This window comes from Arachis stenosperma, chromosome 9, assembly GCF_014773155.1.
Source record: "Arachis stenosperma cultivar V10309 chromosome 9, arast.V10309.gnm1.PFL2, whole genome shotgun sequence".
Taxonomy (NCBI): Eukaryota; Viridiplantae; Streptophyta; class Magnoliopsida; order Fabales; family Fabaceae; genus Arachis; species Arachis stenosperma.
In genome coordinates, this window is record NC_080385.1 from 163,870,515 (window position 1) to 163,893,791 (window position 23,277).

The 23,277-nt window shown below is 35.5% G+C and overlaps 1 protein-coding gene across 4 annotated transcripts; it reads left to right on the forward strand.

Moving 5' to 3' along the window:
* Nucleotides 1-804: 804 nt before the first annotated feature.
* Nucleotides 805-21,596, forward strand: LOC130951974 (protein MOR1). Of its 4 annotated transcripts, none has more exons than XM_057880735.1 (54): nt 805-1,252; nt 1,429-1,534; nt 1,657-1,780; nt 2,834-2,913; nt 2,993-3,170; nt 3,261-3,325; nt 4,986-5,068; nt 5,178-5,266; nt 5,385-5,498; nt 6,568-6,687; nt 7,043-7,145; nt 7,534-7,670; nt 7,975-8,040; nt 8,120-8,237; nt 8,361-8,401; nt 9,161-9,232; nt 9,323-9,430; nt 9,536-9,641; nt 10,137-10,249; nt 10,361-10,448; nt 10,556-10,656; nt 12,114-12,221; nt 12,346-12,451; nt 12,527-12,606; nt 12,706-12,855; nt 12,978-13,053; nt 13,188-13,312; nt 13,402-13,512; nt 13,583-13,732; nt 13,848-13,922; nt 13,997-14,078; nt 14,189-14,301; nt 14,380-14,478; nt 14,568-14,642; nt 14,732-14,827; nt 14,922-15,023; nt 15,112-15,213; nt 15,431-15,613; nt 15,694-15,805; nt 16,069-16,145; nt 16,224-16,303; nt 16,541-16,600; nt 16,729-16,849; nt 17,029-17,151; nt 17,237-17,314; nt 17,406-17,564; nt 17,701-17,859; nt 18,114-18,211; nt 18,293-18,449; nt 19,961-20,077; nt 20,182-20,277; nt 20,417-20,488; nt 20,604-20,883; nt 20,974-21,596. In XM_057880735.1, the coding sequence occupies exons 1-54, from the start codon at nt 1,093-1,095 to the stop codon at nt 21,186-21,188; spliced, it is 6,009 nt and encodes a 2,002-aa protein (XP_057736718.1). In that variant the 5' UTR covers nt 805-1,092; the 3' UTR covers nt 21,189-21,596. The 4 variants fall into 4 exon arrangements, with proteins under 4 accessions (XP_057736718.1, XP_057736721.1, XP_057736720.1 ...); XM_057880738.1 differs by having other exon boundaries at nt 17,071-17,151; XM_057880737.1 differs by having other exon boundaries at nt 9,161-9,226.
* The last annotated feature ends 1,681 nt before the right edge of the window (nt 21,597-23,277 follow it).

The following is a 23,277-nucleotide window of genomic DNA, read 5'->3' on the forward strand; positions in this document are numbered from 1 at the left end:
GTTTCAGTTGTATTTGGAGGCCATAAAGGAAATGACGTCGTTTACAAATTTAGTGTGATTTTCGTCTAACCACGTCATCAACCTGTTATTGAAAAATACCTTAGAAAGGACTGTTGTTAAGTTCAGAGACAAATTTAGGACAATTTTAAATTTAGGAATGAATTTAAAACTTGATTATAAATTCAGGAGACCACTTTAAAATTTAACTCAAACTTAAATATGATACAATTATTTTACTAATTATTTTATATATATTATAAATATTATATATTAAAATTATATATATATTGAAACTGATAAAAACGAATATTATTTAAATTCGACATTATCCCGCCTCATCCAAAAACTTACTTCACTCAAAACTCACATCAATCCAAAGCTGATAATTATCCATTTCGAACAGATAAAACAAAATAGATAAATACAAATTCGAATAGTGTTGCCATTGCTAATCACAAACAAATGAACAATACCGTTATTTCTATAAGACTTGAACAAATCTGTATTTTGACTATTTTCGACTCTATAGATAACCGGTCCTCAAGATTGTTTTTGCCAGGTGAGAGAGCAAATTTCAAATTTTCCAAACAGTGACCTAAATTTGAAAAAATTAAACATGCCACGCGGATCCATATTATTGGACGCGTTATACCCACTCGCTTGGCAGAACCGCGTGGGTGTTAAGTGTCAACATTAACGTAAACCCCAAAATACCACCTCTGTCCCAACTCCCTAGCGCCGAACACCGAAAAACAAAACCCGTAAAACTAAATCCAAAACCAAAAAAAAAAAAGAAAAGAAAAAATTTTCGCAGTTGTGTTTTTGAAGCGAAAGATAAAAAATCATTTCCACGCTCTTTCTCTGTTTTCTCTTTCATTTCCCCCTCTCTCTCCTTTCTCTCTCTCCACTCGCCGGCGCTACTATCTCTCTATCTACACACACAACACACAACGCAACCAACACAAACAAAAAAGCGCAACTCACAGAATACTCTCTTTCTCTCGCTATCTACAATTTGGTTGCTTCTTCTTTCTCTTCTTTTCTTTCGGCGGAGATCGAATAGATAGGGTTGGGTAGCGGAGCGAGCGAGCAATGTCGGAGGAAGAGAAGCTTCTGAAGGAGGCAAAGAAACTGCCATGGGAGGATCGACTATTCCACAAGAACTGGAAGGTTCGCAACGAGGCAAACATCGATTTGGCCGCGCTATGCGACTCCATCACCGATCCAAAGGACCCTCGCATCCGTGAATTCGGTTAGTAATCTCCGCCTGCTAGGTTTTTTCCACGACGTTCCGATCTCGAATTTTGCGGATCTGGATGTGTTTCCGTTTTCGGATGCTCGTGCTTGTGCTGCATTTTGTTTTTCGGATCTTGATGCGGTTGGTTTTTCAAATTTGAATTTATTTATTTATTTATTTTTTGGTGGCAGGTCCGTTTTTTAGGAAGACTGTGGCGGATTCGAATGCGCCAGTGCAGGAGAAGGCTCTCGATGCCCTGATTGCTTACTTGCGAGCTGCTGATGCTGATGCCGGCAGGTGAGTTTCCTAATAGATTTATGTGTTGTTTTGTTTCTATGTTTCTGATTTCGCTCCACAGTTACCTGCATGGTTCTGTTTGATTTTCAACGTGAATTTGAATTTGAAATTGGGAAGAATAGGTTCGGGAAGGAAGTTTGTGATGCCATTGTAGCCAAATGTCTCACTGGAAGACCGAAGACTGTGGAAAAGGCTCAGGCAGTGTTTATGCTCTGGGTGGAATTGGAGGCTGTCGATGCTTTTCTGGTATTTCTTCTTTCCCGTGATTGTTTTGGTTGCCTCTGAATGAGGTGTCTTTTGTAGTTCGCTTGGTATTCTGTGTCACTGTGTCTGACTTGCTGCCAGGTGGTTAGTCGTTGCACAGTTTGTCTCAGTCAATAGGTTTTTAGTGTTTGTTTGATGTATATTTACAATGCACACAGATAATAAAGCTTATTGCTGTTATAAAATGCCAAATTGTAGCGTATGTCCTCCTTTCTTGTGTGCTCTACTCGTGCCAGATCTAGTTTAGTCACGTCTTAGTTTCATCTGTTTGCATACTTTGGGCGAAATGGGTTTATGCTGGGATTTAGGTACTGGAGAATGGAGATTCTTCTCAGGGGGTGCTAGTGAGTGTACTTATTGCTCCTGTGCAAACCCAAGTGCATATTCATCCTATTTTACCTCTGAAGAAGAACACAAAAAAGAATGGGTTTTAGTCTTTTAGTAAAACCCAAGTGCATATTCATCATAGTATTAGTTTTTCATAAAACTTTAATTTATTTGTAATGCGTAATGATACAACTTGAGGTTTTTTATATACAGACGTGTCAACTAATACTAGTCCTTAAAATGAGTATTGAGGCCATGCATTTTTCCCCATCAGGAATTTATTTTTGCGTAGAAGAACAATAATTTTATTAGATTTGTAAAGGCGCACAATTAGGAGAAGCTTTTCTTAGTAACAAAATGGAAACCCCACATGAACATCAGTAATATATATTGCTATTCTGTTCTTATTATTACTACTCATGATCTTGATGTGCATTTACTTAACAAAACGTCAGATTCTATTTTATTTTTATTCTTATTTCTTTGTGTGCTTCTGAGGTTTGATTGAGAGTTTTTTTTTTGTTTTTTTTTAAAAGCTTTATTAATAAACTTTCTGTGTTTCATGGTTCATAGTATGTTTTACATATTGAATTTTGAATGTTTAATTCCTTCTGGGAGTTACACATAAATAGATTTCAAACTACTAGTCTTCTCCTTTCCTGTTTTTTTTTCTCAACTATCTAGACTTTTGCCTTTTGATAATTTTAGGATGCAATGGAGAAGGCGATAAAAAACAAAGTTGCTAAAGCTGTGGTTCCTGCAATAGATGTTATGTTTCAAGCCTTAAGGTTTTGTTCTCTCCATTGCGAAATCTACAATAGTTTAATTAATTTATTACACAGAATTATCATTTTTTCATACTGCCAGTGAGTTTGGATCGAAGATTGTGCCGCCTAAAAGAATTTTGAAGATGCTTCCTGAACTCTTTGATCATTCCGATCAAAATGTTCGTGCATCCTCTAAAGGGTTGACTCTTGAGCTTTGTCGATGGATTGGTAAAGATCCTGTAAAATCAATTTTGTTTGAGAAAATGAGAGATACAATGGTACGCCAATATTTATTATTGTAGTTCTTAATCCCCCCTCTCTTTATCTTATATATGCAAATTCTAATTCCAATTGACTCTTTTCTAAAGAAAAAAGAACTGGAAGCTGAGCTTATAAATGTTATGGGAACAGCAAAGCCATCCCGCAAAATAAGGTAGATTTTCTTGTTTTGAATTCGTCCTTCCTGAGTATCATTGCAATGTTAGGGTGCATTAAGTGCTCACTGGGGCATGTGTCTGTTACTCCAATGTGATGCAATACACAACTCCCCCCTCCCTCCCTCCCTCCCTCTAACAAATTTTGAATTATATTGATTATTGCATTCCTTTTCTTTTCACTGATTTATGTTTTTGATTTTTAAAACGTATATCTGCTCTGTGTTTGTTCCAGATATTTGTTCATTTTCTGTTGTGTTTAGACTCCTGAAAAGACATCTAAATGCTAAAAGGAAACATTGAAAATATTGTTATGTTCTTACCAGAAATTGGTAGGCACTTTATGCTTCTTGTGAAGTGTATTTTCTGAAAATCTTTTCAAAGTAAAATTTTAATAATCTGCGACAGGGAAAAAAAGTTTAAAAAGAATTTAAGACTAACTAAAACTAAGAGGTGGAAGAGTCTTAGCAGGAATGTATATGTGAGTAGAAACTGTATTTGGTTTCCACATTGTTACTGTAAAAACTAACTTCAGAATCCAGACGACATGAACATGACTATTAGTAGGGTTTAGGCCAATAAAACACGTGACCAAAAGGGTAGTTATTCTTGCTCAAGATCTTCATATAGGAAAAATAGTAAAAATGTGACGGCACAAAATGAGGTTTTGTTGTAACTTGGTGGATTCTGCTGGAGGATGACTAATGAGGACTAATAAGTTCAACAGAATACAACATGTTCAAAGATGCTGAAAGTCTTCCAATAATACATAAATATTACACGCTATGCAAGCTGATGCCCATCAGCAAACTAATTGAAACGACATCTCAAGACTTGCTGTTTTAAATATCTTCATTTCTCTCAATCGAAATAGTTATAATTCTTGGTGGTAGCTGTTTTCATTTAAGTTCCGTTTTTTTGTTTTTTCTATGCTTGAAGTCTTGTTTAGCCACATAGGCTGCGTTTTGTTTTGAGAACAGGACAAGATAGGACACTGAGGACAGGATATAGTGTTTTTGTGTTTTGTTTGGTGATAAACTGAATATAAGATAGAATAAATAATAAAAATCCAGTTTACCTTCATTTTTTTTCTTCACACAAAATTAAAAAAAGAATAGAATGGTAAAAAAAAATGTAATTTTTAAAAATTAATAGGGACAATAAAAGAAAAAAACAAGTTGTGTCTCCGCCAGTGTCTTTATGTCCTTCCTGACAGGACTGAAGGGCACAAAGTAGACTTATTCAGTGTTTTAGGACACAATGTCTCTGTCCATGTCTCATCTACCAAATATGATTTTGTGTCTCAGTGTCCTGTGTTTGTAAAAAACGTAGTCATACAAACGCAGTCAAAGGGATTTTCGATGAGAAGATGGCATTGGTCAAGCAAGCTTTGTATACCCAAAGCAACTAAACAGCCTGTAGCTACAACATTTTATATACTAAAATACAGCTTACAATAATTAGTCAATGCTGTATTTAAGACACTCAACAAATCCATATGAAAGGTGTCATGGAACACTGTTTATGTGGTGTAGTGTTTTGTAAATTTAAATTTGTGTTAAACCAACAGTGAATGTAACTAGTGCTTTAACGACTAATGTGAATAAAATTCAATTTGTGGGGTTGACATCATCTTAATAATTGCCCACCATGTTTTAGATCTGAGCAAGACAAGGAGCCTGAACCAGAAACTGTAGCTGATGTTGTTGGTCCTGGCCCTACTGAAGAATCTGGGAATGATGGTATGTAGTTGATTTTGGAGCTAGTAGAGTTCACTCTATTTTTCTGAGAACATGACTTGCCTTTCCTTGGTGGTGCTACCATCCCTAACTCATCAATCACTTCGATTAGCAGCTCCTCAAGAGACAGATGAATATGACCTTGTTGATCCTGTTGACATATTGACTCCTTTGGAAAAGTTAGGATTCTGGGAAGGAGTGGTCAGTTTCCTTGCCCATCTCTCAGATTGTATTTATTACTATTTTAATACACCTTTAATTTATTGTTGGATGGCTTTGAACCCTTCTTTCATTTCCTTTCTGTATTATTAATCACTAGAAAGCTACCAAGTGGTCTGAACGGAAGGATGCTGTGGCTGAGCTAACAAAGCTTGCATCAACTAAAAAGATTTCTCCCGGTGATTTTTCGGAAGTTTGTCGGACCTTAAAGAAGGTATTTTGTATGATTTGTGTCATGCAAATGAAACAGCTTGGCCATCTACTTGTCATGCTTTGACACTTTTTCTAGCTCTATTTCAAATCTAATAGTGTGTTTGTTTCCTAGTTAGGATATATATCATGCTGATTATCAGGTGATGCTGATATGGGATTTCTTGTTGGAAACTACCCTGAGGTCTCATTTGTTAGTATTGCTAGCTCTAAAATAAACATGGTTAATTGCTAGCTCTAAAATAAACATGGTTAGGATAGGGTTGCATTTAGTGGAAGTCCAATGGCTCAGGCTTTTTTCATTTGATTTACTTATATTTAGTTGTTTACCTACTCTAGGGTTTGTCTCGTCTTGTTTCTGCATGCAATGTTGGTCAACTGATTTCTAAATATTCATGATATTTGTTGCTACTTTTCACCACTTTTTTTTTTAAAAAAAAAATCACGTTTCTATACTTCTGAAAACATATTTCCCCTCAAAGAAAAGATGTGGTTATAACCAAAAGCTGGTAATTTTAAGCTGAAAAATAGCTTATGAAACGTATGAACGTTTTTGAATCTTATGGTTATAAGCAGAAATTGGCAGTTTTTTTACTTATGATTATGAGCAGAAATTCTTTTTATTAATTTTTAATTTTACAATATAATAGCAACATTTTTCATACAATTCAAACAAAATAGATTACTTTTAAAATAATTTTTCAGCTGAACCATGAAAACAGAAATTAATTCTTGCATAATTGATTATATAAAAAGCAATTATATAAATATATTTGGATTGTTAAAATAACTTTAATCTTTAAGCTTTCCCAAATGCACCTACTAACATGTTTGTGCTACACACATTAGATCATAATATATCTTTATAATAAGGTTGCTTCATAATTTGTAGTGATACATTTTGTTCTGTTTTGGCCTTTATCTTTATAATAAGGTTGCTTCATAATTTGTAGTGATTCATTTTGTTCTGTTTTGGCATTTATGTTGGATCTTCTGTAATTGTGAACTTCATTGACATTTTTTAATATGTTTATTTTTCCGACTAAGGTTAAACTAGTAGCTTTTGCTTGCAGCTTATCACAGATGTGAATATTGCTGTTGCAGTTGAAGCCGTTCAGGCTCTTGGCAATCTTGCTCGTGGATTAAGAACCCATTTTTCTGCGAGTTCTCGTTTTGTGTTGCCTGTTTTACTTGTAAGTACCAGTGCACATAATATATGGATGGGTAACAACTGAATGCACTTTTTCCGCAGGTTTTATATGTTTTCATTGGTTCTTCTATTGCATATTATATATTATTTGTGAATTTTCATGCATGCCTCCATGCGTTCAAAGTTTGTATGTTTTCAGTAGCAATTTATTATTTGATTTTGGTTTCGAGAGCTAATTGTCTTGTGCGTTTGAATTCCTTGTGGTAATAGTAGCATTATGATTCTAGCTTTCAAAGAAATAAAAATGTTTTAAAAATTAAATAGTGAAGTGTGTTTTCAGTAGATCATTTACTGAACTTCAGAGTAATGCTTACTTAATGCAATTCCTTCTTGAGTAGGAAAAATTAAAGGAGAAAAAGCCCACTATGACTGAAGCATTAACTCAGACTCTTCAAGCGATGCACAAAGCTGGATGCATAAGCCTTGTTGATATTGTTGAAGGCAGGTTACCCTCCATATTCTTTAAATTAGCTTTAACTTAGGATTGGATTTCTATGACTATTCTATTTGTTCTATGAATATTAAGTGTTTCTGCTATAAAAAATCTTTTGACATGAATATTGTATATATTGTATGTTACTATTTAACAAAACATTTGATCTTTTCCCTTGTACTTCTTGTTTCTTGAGCAATCTTGTTGGAAAACGTTTTGTTACTCTTGTTATATTGTATTGTTAATTTAATGAACTGTATGATACTCGCATGGATTTTTATTGGTGTTTCAGGGTATTGTCTTTTCGTAGGTTAACGCCTAATTAGTTGTATCATTTTTCTCTCTTAGTGCAGTACATATGCTTTTTTTGACTATACTATATTTATCCTGCTGCAGATGTTAAAACAGCTACGAAAAACAAAGTCCCCCTCGTGCGATCATTGACCTTGACCTGGGTTACATTTTGTATTGAAACCAGTAACAAAAGTATAATTACTAAGGTGCATAAGGATTATGTGCCTATATGTATGGAGGTCAGTTTTATATGAACCATTTAATATTCTTTTACCTTGAAAAGTATTGTCTTCAATTCAAATGTGATGTATACTTAATTACTTCTATGTTGTCTGAATATGGTGTAGCACCTTTCATTGTCATGATTTATACTGAGTATTGGTAAAATAGTTTGATATCGTGTTTTCCTTGAGCTAGGACCACATATATTTGCATCTATGGGAGTTTATTCCAACCATCTGTAAAAAAAACACTTATTATAAAATGTTTATGTACTGCCCTTTATCCATTCTGTTTGGAAATACTCAAATCTGGATCTTGCAGAGCCTAAATGATGGTACTCCTGAAGTGAGGGATGCAGCATTTTCAGCATTGGCAGCAATAGCGAAGGTAAACTTGTTACCTTCAAATCTGCTTGCGGCTTTTTTTTTTAAGAATGTTAGAACCTCATGATATTTATATTCTTTAGTCGGTTGGGATGAGACCTCTGGAGAGGTCACTGGAGAAACTTGATGATGTTAGGAGAAAGAAACTTTCAGAGATGATTTCAGGGTCTGAAGATGCTGTGCCTGGTGGTTCTGCCACAGGTTTGTAAGTTTGGTTTTAGTTTGACTGATTTACTTCCCAAGCCAATATGTTGAAATGGTATTCTGATTTTGTTACGCTATTTTGTATTTTTCTTTTGGTTGACATTTGGTATGATCTTCCAGCACCTGTGCACGGTACACGAGGAAGTGCGTCATCTGCAGAGGTGGGTTCACTTTCCTTACATATAACCAATGATTAATGAAATGGTATGGAAATAATGGAATAGGGTAAGTGAAGTGGAGTAGAGGTTCCACTCCATTGTTTGAATATTTAAAGATATGGTGGGGTTGAGTGCCCAAGGCACATATAAATGGTGGAAATTATAGTAGGAAGGGAAAGAATGAACTATGAAGGGAATTATGACAAACAAATGAGGATTTCATCCCATTGGCCCAAATTGTTGGATTGGATGGAATCCATTTCATTTTCTTTCATTCTATTCCATCCACCCTTTCCCGCCTTTGAAACTATGGAATCTCTGTTTTTCTCTGTCCTTTCTGTCACTCACTACCAAACCAAATACACTCTTAATCTTCACTTAGGTGACTGGCTTTTGCGTTTTATCATTCTGTATTGGGTTGTATTTTGGGATTGAATGGATATCGACTTCCTTTTGGTATGAGGAAGGTTGTTAAATATATAGTTTGAGAGTTCATTTATTTTTAATAAGTGGATTGGGAATTCTCATCTTCGAAATCTTTATTTGTTTGTTGTTTTTGCATCCAAAATCTGTAATCTTACAGAACAATGATTTTAGTCTGTCATGACTAATCTTATGTGAATAAGTGATATTACGGTCAGTGAAGGAATTTGAAAACTTGTAAAGTCAGAAAACTAGTATCTTTTAAGTATGAAGTAGAAGCCAAAAGTTCAGAAAATTCTGAGATGGGAAATTTATTTCCTTTACCTGATTTGCATCCAGATCTCTGAAGGTGCATTTGTTAAAAGGTCAGCAGCAAGCATGCTTAGTGGAAAAAGACCTGTTCAGGTAGCTGTAAGTTCACAACATCTTGCTCGAAACTAATATTATGTGGTTAGTTTCTCTGCATCCGAGTGATATATTGAACATTTTTTTGCATCCCAGCCTGCCCCCAAGAAAGGAGGAGCTGCAAAGTCTGGTACAAACAAAAAGGCAGATGGTGTTGCACAACCGAAGGTTTCAAAATCAATTGAACCACCTGAAGATGTTGAGGTAAATTGTTCAGTTTGTTTCCATCCTTTTGATTTGAGTTTGCCATCATAGTTTGTAACAGGATTGCTGATGATAGTTTAAGCCATCTTTGTAAAAATTATGCAGCCTGCTGAGATGAGTCTTGAAGAGATTGAAACCCGAGTAGGTTCTCTTGTACAGTCAGATACCATCACTCAGTTAAAAAGTGCTGTTTGGAAAGAACGTCTTGAAGGTTTGTGATTGTTATCAGTTTTATGAGAATTGTACAAACAATTCTGGGAAAAAACATTTCCTTTGTTTTTTGAGGATTGTGCAAATGCAGTAGCTGAAAGGAACTTTCCTCAAGACTTTTTCATGTTATTAACCTGCAGTCTATGTTCTGGCTCTTTTTTATTGGGGGAGTGGGAAGTTGTGAGCTTTCAACTGCATTTTTCATTGCTCATTTATCGTTTGTGAGCTTTGGATATAATCTTGTTTGAATCTATGTTAATTTCCGAATCATGTTTTTTGGGGAGATTTTCTAGTTTTTATTTTGATGGATTCATTTTAGAAATTGTTTCTCATAAATGAAATTTTTTAACGCTTTCTGCTCTGTTAGGTAATTTGGGTTAATATAGTTTGTGACCCATACTAGAAACACAAGGAGTCAAATTTCTAGGCCCCACTGATTTATCTATATTGTTATTTTAGCATACTTGATTAGGTTTCTGAAGTAAGATTTTTACAGCTATTTCTTCACTGAAAGAGCAAGTAGAAGGGTTACAGGATCTTGAGCAATCGGTCGAAATTTTGATTCGCTTACTCTGTGCTTTGCCTGGATGGGGTGAGAAAAATGTTCAGGTTAGTTGTATTTTCTTAAATAACATGATTTATTTTTGTCAATTTATTGATAGTTGAAAATTAAAAATATGGTGTAGTATGCCTGTTAATCTCTGTATTCTCCTTGAGCAGGTTCAGCAGCAGGTTATTGAAGTTATCACTCATATAGCTTCAACTGCAACTAAATTTCCAAAGAAGTGTGTAGTACTATGCCTCTCAGGTCAGTATTATGGTTTGATTCAGGTTATGCTTAGAATAGCTAGTTCTGTTGTAACAAGATCTTTTTGTGTGGCTTTCTTTACTCATGTTTGACATTCATCTTGATAGGGCTAAGTGAGCGAGTAGCAGATATTAAGACACGTGCACATGCTATGAAGTGCCTAACTACTTTTTGTGAAGCAGTTGGTCCAGGATTCGTATTTGAAAGAGTAAGCATCATGGCTAGTTATGAGCATACCTTTTAACCAGTGGCCACAAGGGTGTTCAGTACTTGTCTATCCTAAAAATTCTGAGCAAGGATGGGCATGGTTGATTTGGAATTTATGATTCTATCTTTTCTGTCTGCCTGTCTAGTTTTGTGGACTATCTTTTTGAACATGTTTTATGAGTGATTTCTGGTTCCCATGTTTGATGATTTTCTGTCCCTAACTCTAAAGATTCATGAGATGGAATCATTAAATGCATTTGACTTCATAAAAGTTGTGCCAAAGTTCACCGACTCCACTCAAGGTTTGCCCTAATTACACCTGAGACCCCTCTTGTTGATTAACTTGTAGTGTCCTCCCCTAATCCCATGTTTTACATATCAAGTACCAAAGTTGGTCCTCTCGTCCTCTCTCCATTCCTACCAAACCAATCCTCTTGTGCACCCCCACACCATAGCCCCTCTACTCCCCATCCCCCACCGCAATCTTGTATTAACTGTTTTAAAAGGCCAGACCAAAAGCGGAAAAAGAAAAAAATAGGCATTCAAATGTTATCCACTAACAAACAAATTTTTAATACATTACTACAGGAAGATATGTTCTTTCATTATTTGTCAACCAAATGCTGGAATGAGTTTGATGGTGCATAACTATAGATCAGTTAGGGACTGCAACTAACTTACCTCTGCTCCTGTGCCGTAACTATATATATATATAGTGAACTGAGTCTCTCTTCTCCGTCCTCTCCTCGCTCACTTTCTTAACTTTCTCTCCAATTCTGAAACTCTTATCATTTGCATACTCTAAATCCTGTGCCCAATATTGTGCTTTCACATCTTAACTTAAAAAATCCAGTGCCTATTTCATATTTATCAGTCAGTTAATTCATTCTCACTCTTTTAGCTTGAGAAGCCTCTTGCAAAGGTCAACTCCCATGTTTTGACCAACATCAATAAGGTCACCTCCAGGCCTGATTTGCCGTCCCTGAGATCCATTGCACTACGGTGTTGGATGTTGTCTTAGGCACGGTGAAGACGATGTATGGCTTCTAAAATTATTTAGTAACTTGGCAGAAGAGAAGATGAAGACTGAAATAAGTATTTTATTAAAGTTTTATAGGTGCTTTTCTTTTGGAGTCAATTTTATATATTATACTTAGCTGTATTACTTCTTCGAGTTTTTAAATATTGCTGTATCTTTGTAACATCATTGTATTATGTCCATGCCATGTAGTAGTACTCATGCTTCATAGGTTATATAATAAGAAAGTAAAGTGGCTTAACGCAACAAAGTTCTAAAAATCTTGTATCTGTTATTGATTTTGTTTAGATTTTAAATGTTTTTCTCTTATGTACTATTTATTCATATCAAGCTTAGTTTGAACTATATACCTTATTTGCTTTTGCTTTTTTTAATACCTTAACATATGATCTGCTAAAATAACTGTTTTTGTCATGTAGCTCTACAAGATCATGAAGGAGCATAAGAATCCTAAAGTTCTTAGTGAGGGACTTTTGTGGATGGTTTCAGCTGTTGATGATTTTGGTGTATCACATATAAAGCTTAAGGTGTTTTTTCTGAATTTACATGCTTTTGTTTAAATATGCTAGTATTTTATTGTATTATTGTCTTACGGATACTCTTTGAGTCTTGGTTCTAGTTTGTATGTTCTGATGCAATCCTGTTTTGCAGGAGTTAATTGATTTTCTGAAAGAAACTGGGCTGCAGTCAAGTGCAGCTGCCACTAGAAATGCTTCAACTAAGCTTTTGGGTGTTCTGCATAGATTTGTTGGTCCAGGTTATTACATTAACTTTTGAATGTCCTTCCCTCGTTATTTATTTGTTAAAAGGTTCTAAGGTTTTCCCTGTGCAGATATTAAAGGGTTCCTTACTGATGTTAAGCCTGCATTGCTCAGTGCTCTTGATACTGAGTATGAGAAGAATCCATATGAGGTATGCTGTTCATGATGTATTTTCTGTTAAATCTTTTTTGTTTCTTAATTTTCCAAAGGTCCAATTTTTTTTTTTATTTTTTTCATTTGTTTGCTTCAGGGAGCATCTGCAGCTCCCAAGAAATCAGTCAAAACATCAGACTCGTCTTCCTTAGTTGCTGCTGGTGGGTTGGATAGCTTGCCTCGTGAAGACATTAGTGGAAAGATTACTCCGACTCTCCTGAAGAGCTTGGAAAGTCCTGATTGGAAGGTTTGGTTGACAATATCTTTCAAATAATTTGATGTTGCTGGCTTGCTTTAACTATTTATTATAACTGAAATGAATGATGTTATTATGATGTTTCATGACGTTCTTCTGCGATTTCCTTTTAGGTTCGTATGGAGTCAGTTGAAGCTGTAAATAAAATACTGGAAGAGGCTAATAAGCGCATTCAGGCAACTGGAACTGGTACTTTAGTAGCATTTGTATTATAATTTTGAAACTGTTGCTATGTGTGTCTTTTCCTCACCCTCTTCCTCTCTAATCCTTCTTTTTTTATTTTTGGTGAACTTCATTATATTTGTTGATTATCGTATTATCAGGTGAGTTGTTTGGTGCTCTTAGGGGGCGACTCATTGATAGCAACAAAAATATAGTCATGGCAACCTTGACAACAATTGGTAATGTTGCATCTGCGATGGGACCAGCTGTAGAGAAGGCAAGCAAGGTGATTGGATCGTTTTCTGCTTTTGTATTTTCTATCTTGTTAATAATCTTGTGTTGTCATCTCAAGTTGTGCTTTATTGTTCGTTTCAGGGTATTCTGGCTGATATATTGAAATCCCTTGGTGACAACAAGAAGCACATGAGAGAATGTGCACTGAATACTTTGGATTTGTGGCTTGCTGCTGTTAATCTTGATAAAATGGTCTGTCTCAATCTTTTGTTAAGCGATTCTTCTGTCTTGTGTCTATCCTCTGAGTATGCTACTATTGTAGGTTCCTTATATTACAATTGCTTTGACGGATTCTAAACTTGGTGCGGAAGGGCGTAAAGACCTTTTTGATTGGTTATCTAGGCAACTTTCTGTGCAAAGCAGTTTTGCTGAAGCTGCACAACTTCTGAAGCCAGCCTCTGCTGCAATGACAGTAAGTTTTGGTCACTCAGTTTTTTGCTTTTTCTGCCCCCCCCCCACATTCATTTATCACATCAGTATGTGTGGCTAATATTGTTTACATCAAATGTTTGATGGATTATATGTAGGATAAATCATCAGATGTTCGCAAGGCAGCCGAGGCATGCATTAATGAGATAGTGAGAGTTAGTGGGCACGAAACGGTGTGTATAAGAAGAATTTGGTTAACTCCCTTATGAAATTCATGTGAATCATCTTAAATTTTTTTTTTTTCTAGATTGAAAAAATAGTTAAGGACATTCATGGACCAGCTCTAGCTTTGGTTCTTGAGAAGTTGAAACCATATGGAGGCCTTCAAGGTAGGGTTTTGTATCATAGCTCATTCTTAATCTACTTTGTTGCTCAGGGTTAATGATTAACACGAGTATTCTTATGTTTATTTTCTTTCCCATGCAATATTTGTGGTTAGAATCATTTGAGTCTGCTAAGGCAGTTTCAGTGGGCGCATCAAAAGGTGTTCAAAAGGCTGGGAAATCAACTGCTAATGGTGTTCCAAAACACGGAAATAAAGCTGCATCTTCGGTATGTTTGAGTTTGTGTTGGTTGATTGCTTTTAAGATTTGTTTGGCTTTCTAACTACTTGATTCATCATCTTGATAGCGGGCTGTTGCAACAAAGGGTGCTAGGTCTGAGCCTATCTCTGTCCAAGATATAGCGCTTCAGTCTCAAGCTTTATTAAATGTTAAGGATTCAAATAAGGTACTGCTAAGCTCTGTATACCATAATCTACTTTAATTCTTCAAAAAGAGTTGATGGATGAACTGTCAACTGTGTTGCCTTACATGCAGGAAGATAGAGAACGAATGGTGATTCGAAAGTTTAAGTTCGAGGACCCACGCATTGAGCAGATTCAAGATCTAGAGGTGAGTCCATTTTTAACCAATGACCATGCTTATGTTTTCTGTGATTTTTGAATTGTAATAAATTTCTGTCCAACATTCTTGTCATGCAGAGTGATATGATTAGGTACTTCAGAGAGGATTTATCTAGGAGACTCTTAAGTGCAGATTTTAAGAAGCAAGTTGATGGACTAGAAATGCTACAAAAGGTCTTCCCTTTTTTGCTTCTTTTTTAATTTGTGCGCGTGCTTTCAGGGTATTTGATGTGCTATTAACTATATAAACTCCAATTGATCTTCTCAGGCACTTCCTTCCGTTGCAAAGGAAATTATAGAAGTTCTAGATATACTTTTGAGGTGGTTTGTTTTGCAGTTCTGCAAATCCAACACGACCTGTCTATTGAAGGTTAAACTTAGTGTTCACTTTTTCCCCCCGGAAATAATAGTATGTTATGTTGGTCCTTTGATCATAACTATACAATTTAATTGCTTAGGTGCTAGAATTCCTTCCTGAACTGCTTGACACCTTGAAGGATGAGGGATATTCTTTGACAGAGTCTGAAGTAGCGATATTTCTTCCTTGCCTAGTAGAGAAGGTATACTTAACAACTATGATAATTTCATCAGCTGTGGATGTTTTTCTAATAAATCTTTTTGGTTTAATTTGAACTCAGTTGATTTAGTTTAGTTTTGGCTCGAGTACAATAGTATGTATAAATACTTCACTATCCTCGGTGATGTCAAAAAATGAATAATTTAATTCACGTGGAAAGAGGCAAAATATCATATATTTTCTCCCTTCAAATGTTGCAGTTAGGGCATAACATCGAGAAGGTTCGAGAAAAAATGCGGGAGCTGACAAAACAATTTGTTCTTGTATATTCTGCATCTAAATGTTTCCCTTATATATTGGAGGGTTTACGCTCTAAGAACAACAGAACTCGAATTGAATGTGCTGATCTTGTTGGATTTATCCTCGAACATCATGGTTCAGAGGTGATGTAGTGAGGTTCTTTTAAGTGAATTTATTTCGAGTATTTTTCCACGGATGTTTATTTGTGACATCATATGTGCAGATTAGTGGGCAACTAAAGTCACTGCAAATTGTTGCAAGTTTGACAGCAGAGCGAGATAATGAAACAAGGAAAGCCGCATTGAATACACTAGCCACTGGATATAAGATTCTTGGTATGCTATACCCTGAAGATCTATTGTGATTATAAAATAATTTTGCTTGGTGATTGTACTGAATTATTGTCTGGAAAATTTGCCAATTATGAGCTCTCATTAAAATGTAATTTATTGGTTGAAGGCACTGCATGGAGGAAGTTATTGTTTTACTTTTTCACTTGAAGTTGGGGGATATTGATGTGACATTTTATTTGGCTTTTGTCTTGTTTATATCTCTTGGCCTTTCTGAGTTGTTTCTCTTCTATGATCATTCTGTGCAGGTGAGGACATATGGAGATTTGTTGGAAAGCTAACAGATGCTCAAAAAAGCATGTTAGATGAGAAATTTAAGTGGAAGGTTAGTGCACACGTTGCACCTTTTTTATTCCTTTTCAGATTTATTGAAGTACTGATGATGATGGGAGTAATTTGTCAGGTTCGCGAGATGGAAAAAAAGAAGGAAGGAAAGCCAGGGGAAGCAAGGGCTATTTTAAGACGCTCTGTCAGGGAGAATGGGTGTGTAGTATTATTATTATGTCTTTGAATATTATTCACATTATGCAGTTACGGCTGAAATTTAGACCCCTAATTTATTTGCTTCTGGTTGGAGTTCTTTCTTTTGTAAATCTAAAAAAGAAGTTAAAAATATAAGGATGAATAATGAAAAATGTGATAAATCTTTCGAGAATGTTCTCAATCTCTCGCTAAAATGTTCAGATGTTCAAGCTTCTATGTGTGTTGCTTTGGTTTCAGGTCTGATGTTGCTGAGCAGAGTGGTGAAGTGGCTAGATCTCTTTCTGGTCCAATTTTGAGGTATGCTGAAATTTTTGTCTAGTTTCTTTTCCTTTTGCTCCTTAACTATAGAGGATTTTTTGGCCTAAATTAATACATAGTTCCTATACTCCTATGTATCCCTGACATCTTGCTTTTTGATTTGTTAGGAAAAATTTCGGTCAACTGGAGGTTGAGAGACAATCAATGCCGCGCCCCATGGCCGTTGCTAGTGGCCCCACAGATTGGAATGAAGCACTTGATATTATTTCTTTTGGTTCTCCTGAGCAAGTAATCATTTTTCTTATTACATTTTCTAAAATGCGGTTAACCTTCCTAGAATTAGCATAGTAATAAAAACAAGTATGACATATAAGATATGCCTTTTGACTTTTATTTTCCTGGCTTCTCTTCATGAAATTGGAAAATGAAGTTTAAGCTCTTATTTCAAAAATATTTTTGTGCTGCAGTCTGTTGAAGGAATGAAAGTTGTTTGTCATGAATTGACTCAGGCCACTAGTGATCCTGAAGGCAGTGCTATGGATGAACTTGTAAAAGATGCAGATAGACTAGTTGCCTGCCTCGCTAATAAGGCAAGAGATTCCTAACAATCAATCCCCATTATCTAATTAGAATGATTTTCAATTGCTGATTTCGTCATGCTTTAATTTTAAATAGGTTGCAAGGACTTTTGATTTCAGTTTGACAGGAGCTTCATCAAGATCTTGTAAATATGTGCTCAACACTCTGGTGCAGGTAAATTTTATTGTTATTATTTCAAAAGTTTGTAATATTTTGTAACTTACAATAGTTGCTATTTACTAATCCTGTCCTTGGCTCTGTCCAGACTTTCCAGAATAAACGTTTGGCATATGCTGTGAAGGAGAGCACTCTTGACAGTCTTATTACTGAGCTTCTTCTGTGGCTTTTGGATGATAGGGTTCCTCATATGGATGATGGAAGCCAGTTGTTGAAAGCACTGAATGTGTTGATGCTTAAGATTTTGGTTAGCAATTTTTTATTTTTTATTTCTTGTTGTACAGAAAATTTGGACATGCTATGGCAAATGCAAGATTGTATGCCAAAAGCTTCACAAAATTTATATTTATAATTGGTTTTCTAACTAATGATTCTTAATACAGGATAATGCAGATCGGACTTCATCCTTTGTTGTCCTAATAAATCTTTTACGTCCGTTAGATCCATCAAGGTGGCGTTCACTGGCAACAAACGAATCATTGGCCTCTAGAAATCAGAAATTTTCTGATCTGGTTGTGAAATGCCTCATCAAGCTTACAAAGGTAATATAAGCTGCCAAGATTAAAATCCAAAGCCGCTTGCAATCATTCATAACATTGCTAAAATCTGGCTATCTGTTTAAGCCTCTGGATGCATTACTCTGCCTTTAGACTGTACTTTTTCATTGAATCAAGTTTACTTCAATAATTGTAGAAGCCTATACTTAATTTTCCTCTTCAATCAGCTTAATTGAAATAGACATTTCTATCTGGATATATTTGTCAGCAATTTTTTCACTTATTTTCCCGTGCTGCAGGTTCTTCAGAGTACCATTCTTGATGTTGATCTTGATCGCATACTTCAAAGCATCCATTTGTATCTGCAAGACTTGGGGATGGAGGAAATTAGGAGAAGGTATATAACTATTGTTGGGTATAGGTACTCTATCTAACAAGCATCACTTAATTTCTATTTTATAAATATTTCTTTTGTCAGGGCTGGTGCTGATGACAAACCCTTACGAATGGTGAAAACTGTTTTGCATGAGCTTGTCAAGCTTAAAGGCACATCAATAAAGGGACATCTTTCAATGGTTCCTATTGATTCAAAACCACAACCCATCATCCTTGCCTACATTGAACTTAATCTTGAGGTATTCACTAAAGCAAATTATTTGATTGAATAATGCGAGGTAGGGGGGTGTCCATGGTGCAGTTTGGTTCGGTTATTTAGAAAAAGTCATCCGATCCAATTTTATATTAATTCAGTAATTCTTTGGTTTGGTTTGGTTTTTTTTGTTTTTCAATTCAAAAAAGGTATTATGTTCTAGTTATTTCCCATGTACTAAAACCCTGTCCCATGTTATTTTCAACAAAAAAAATATGCAACAAAATAACAAGTTTAATTTCAGAGTCAAATAAAAGTCATACAACATAATAACAAAAATCTTTACACAAGAAGTTCAACAACAAAAGAAATTATAATACAACAATGGAAAAGCATGAAAAGTTCAACACAACAAAAAGAAAAAAGTTGTTTCCGTTAATTTTTCCAGCAAACGAGCCACATTTTGATGTTCTCTAGCAAGACAGCATTGTTCTTGATTCTCAATCCTCAAATTAGGGTTACAGGCCGGTGCCTCAATTTTTGCATTATTTTAAAAAAAATTAGAATCATAACAAGAATCATAAAATAGAATTTGAAATACAAAATCATCAAAACAGAATTAAGAAAACCCTAAATCATCAACAATTTCAGAAGCACAAGCAGTAAAAATAACCCTAATACTAACAATTTCACAAAAATAGCAGAAGCAAAAACAGTAAAAGAACCCTAAATCATCACTAACAATTTCAAAATAAAAAATAGCAGAAGCAGAAGCCATCAGTGAAGAAATAGAAGAACAATAATCAACAACAATCAGAAATAGAACCAACTTGACACGGAGGGTCCATTCTTGAGGAGTTGATGATGTAGACAGAGTGGCTGAGTGCAGGGAGGTCCTTCTGTGCGTGGAGGACGACAGCGTTGGTGCGTGCTGTTGCTGTGCGTGGAGGACAACTGCAGCTGCTGGTGCGTGGCACCGTGGAGGAGGACGGAAAGAAGCGCTTCGAGGATGGGGGAGGGGTTGCAAGTCAGGATGCTGTGGGGCGGCGTCGGTGGTGGAGAAGAGGGAGGAGTTTCGTCGCTATGAGAGGCTGAGAGTGAGAGGAGATTTGGTGCTGGGAGTGGGAGTGTTTTCGGCGCTGTGAAGAGTGTGATTGAAGAGGGGGTTAGGTCATTTGGGAGAGGGGGGAGGGGTTTGGTTAATTTAGCGTTTTCATTGAACACCGGTTTGGTTAGGGTTTTTCCTAGCAGAACCAAAAACTGAACTGAACCGCAGCAAAAACTGCAAAACCTTTTTTTTTTTTCGGTTCAGTCTATCGGTTTTGTTTGGATTGGATCGGTTTTGAACACCCCTAAGTGCGAGGAAACCAACTTTTTTCAGCTAATTTTTTTATTTAATCTTAAATTCTATACTCTAAATAAAAAATCCTGGATCCCAAATTATAAACCTAAACCTAATATTAGATAATGTTGGCTAACTAAAGTTGGTTGCTTATACTTTCTCTAATTGATTTTATTGGGACAGAACTATTAATATATTTTGCACTTTGATCTTAGACACTGGCTGCTGCAAGAATGTTGACTGCATCTGGACCTGGTGGACAAACTCATTGGGGTGATTCTGCAACAAATAATTCAGCATCTGGCACACATGCCGCTGATGCCCAATTGAAGGTACAATGCTTTATATCACACTCTTATCATTTTTGTCTCAATTTTGTTGTCAGTTTGTAGTTATTGTTATCATTGCCTGATATCCAACTTTAATGCAACTTCAGCAAGAGTTGGGTGCGATATTTAAGAAGATTGGGGAGAAGCAAACTTGCACAATTGGTCTATATGAATTATATAGGATTACCCAATTGTACCCAAAGGTAAGAATCCAGTATGTTGTGTTGATTTCAGATCAGATGTTTTTTTTTTTTTTTTTTTTTTTTTTTTCATTAAGAAAATGTATAACCATCTTCATCTTGTTTTATTATTTTCCCACTTTGCTTTATTCTTTTATGTTAGGTTGATATATTTGCTCAGCTTTCAAATGCTAGTGAGGCATTCCGCACCTACATCAGAGATGGTCTTGCTCAGGTTGAGAATTACATGTATTTTTAGATGTGCTTAATAATTGAACTAATGTGGTGCGTTCTACGTACAAGATTGTAAAAAGATGAGTACATTACCATGGGTGATTGATTTTATGCAGATGGAAAAGAATGCTGCAGCTGGAAGAACACCTTCAAGTTTGCCAATGGCAACTCCCCCGCCATCGTCATTAAATATTTCTTCACCGGATTTTGCACCTCTTTCCCCTGTCAACACCAATCCACTGGGTGATGCTAAATTAAATGTGAAACCTGAACCAACAAATTTTAATTTACCCCCATCATACAATGAGGGGAACCGAGTTAATGCCATTACTTCTAGAGCTTTAGGTTCTGACTACATATCAGGTGATCAAAGAAATGAAAGATATACGACAGGAGGTATGTCATTGTTCATCTGCTTATTTTGCACTTAGCTTTTAAATTTTACATAATGTTGACTGAGAGAAGTTACTTTTTATTATACTGCAGTAGCGAGTGGAACATTGGACGAAATCAGAGAGCGGATGAAGGCCATGAATGACATGAATAATGGAGTTCCCCCTAGTCAGATTCCTCATCCATCAGAGCATGTTGGTCCCGGGAATGCTATGCAAGGTGGTGTGCTTCCTATGGATGAGAAAGCTTTGTCTGGGCTTCAAGCCCGGATGGAAAGACTGAAAAGTGGATCCCTTGAACCACTGTAACGAGAGATTTGGTTAAGAGAGTTTCTTGCCATTGCCAGATTTTGAATACATTATTGCCACCGATTTGGTGGCATGCAAGTGCAATCATATATAGTGCTCTCAGCACCGGGTTGGTATACATTAGTATGTATAATAATAGTCGATAGAGCTATTATCTCCTTTTAACAAAAAAAAAAAAAAGAGCTAGTATCTCCTTCATACTATGGAATTTATGACGTTTCAGAGCATCATAGGAATAGTCGCAATCTAATGTAAATTGTAGTGAAGCTGTATTCTTTTTAATGTAGATCGTCAATTTAATGCAATTATTATCATTTTGGTAGTGCTATTGAGTTTTGCTTTGTTATTTACTCTGCTACTAAAATTTGAGTGATGATTCATTTTTAATTTTGGAATTGAATTTAGGCATTCTACGGATGTCCTTCGCATCTTGGATTTTTATTATCTTATTTAGTTATTTATTTTTGTTTTCTCTTTACCATTCGTAGTTTACAGGAAAGAGGAGAGTATGTTATTGTTGTACATCAATTTTTTGAGACCTTACTATTTATAGAGGTAAAATATTGACTTTTTCAAATTTCATTTAAATTCAATTTGGCTTGGGAGTTTTATTCTTTCATAAGGAAAATTATTTGTCCATATGATGAATGGGTATCCACATCATTATGTTTATCACAACATTCCTCCTTAGATGATCATTTAGGATTATACTTCGTTAAAACCTTACTATAGAAAAATTTAATAGGAAAAAACTTTAGTGAAGGAAGAAGAGTACAATATCATTTGTGATGGAGACTGCCTCATTAAAAATAGGGGTGAACGCGGATTGAATATGGCCAAAATCTCGATCTGATTCACACTAAAATCATCGGATCGGATCGGATATATCCGCAAAACACAAAAATCTTTTTAAAAGCTTATTTTTATTAAAAAAATATTAATAAAATTCCTTTTTTCTACTCTTTTAAATATGTTTATTCTCAATAATATTAAACATACTTTTCTTAAATAATAAAATTAAAATAATACAATATATATGATAATTATTAGTTGAAATAAAACATAAGAAAAATATTTACTTATTTATTTATTTATGCAGATTTGCGGATATGCAGATCGGATATGCGGATACCTAAATAAAATCCGCAATCCGATCATATAAGTGTGCGGATCCGATCCGATCCGATAGCTTTGCGGGTCGGATTCATGTCCGCAATTTTCGGATCAGATTCGAATAAATACCGCAGATATACGGATCGGATCCGATCTATGAACATCCCTAATTAAAAACCTTGTCAAGAAAAATACAATGGAAAAATATCTGACAACGGAAAAAAGAGTACAGTCTCCTTCTCTTGTTGACATTATTTAATATCTCGAAATCGGCACATCTCAACCTGATGTACCAATGTTTTAAAAGAGGATTTTGGAGTGACTTTGTAAATAAATCTACAAAATTATCGCTTGACCGGATCTGTTGGACATCAATTGTCCCTTGATTTTGAAGATCATGAGTGAAGAAGAATTTGGGAGAAATATGCTTTGTTCTATCACCTTTGATGTATCCACCTTTATGTTGAGCAATGCATGCTGTATTATCTTCAAACAGAATAGCTGGAGCTATTTTCTTATCAATCAGTCCACATGATGACAAAATATATTGGATCAGACTCCTGAGCCAAAAACACTCGCGACTAACTTCATGTATCGCTAGTATTTCAGCATGATTAGAGGATATTGCCGCAATCGTTTATTTTGTGAACCTCTATGATATAGCTGTACCACTATATGTGAACATGTATCTTGTTTGAGATCTTCCTTTGTGTGGATCAGACAAATATCCTACATCTGTATAGCCAACTAGTTGTGACTTGGATCCATAGGGATAAAACAATCCCATATCAACCTTTTCATGAAGATATCGAAAAATTTGTTTGATTCCATTCTAATGTCTTCTGATTGGAGAGGAAGTATACCTTGCTAGTAAATTTACCGCAAAGTTAGGTCGTGTATTATTAGCAAGATACATTAGCGCTCCAATGGCACTAAGATATGGTACTTCAAGACCAATAATATCTTCATTTTCTTC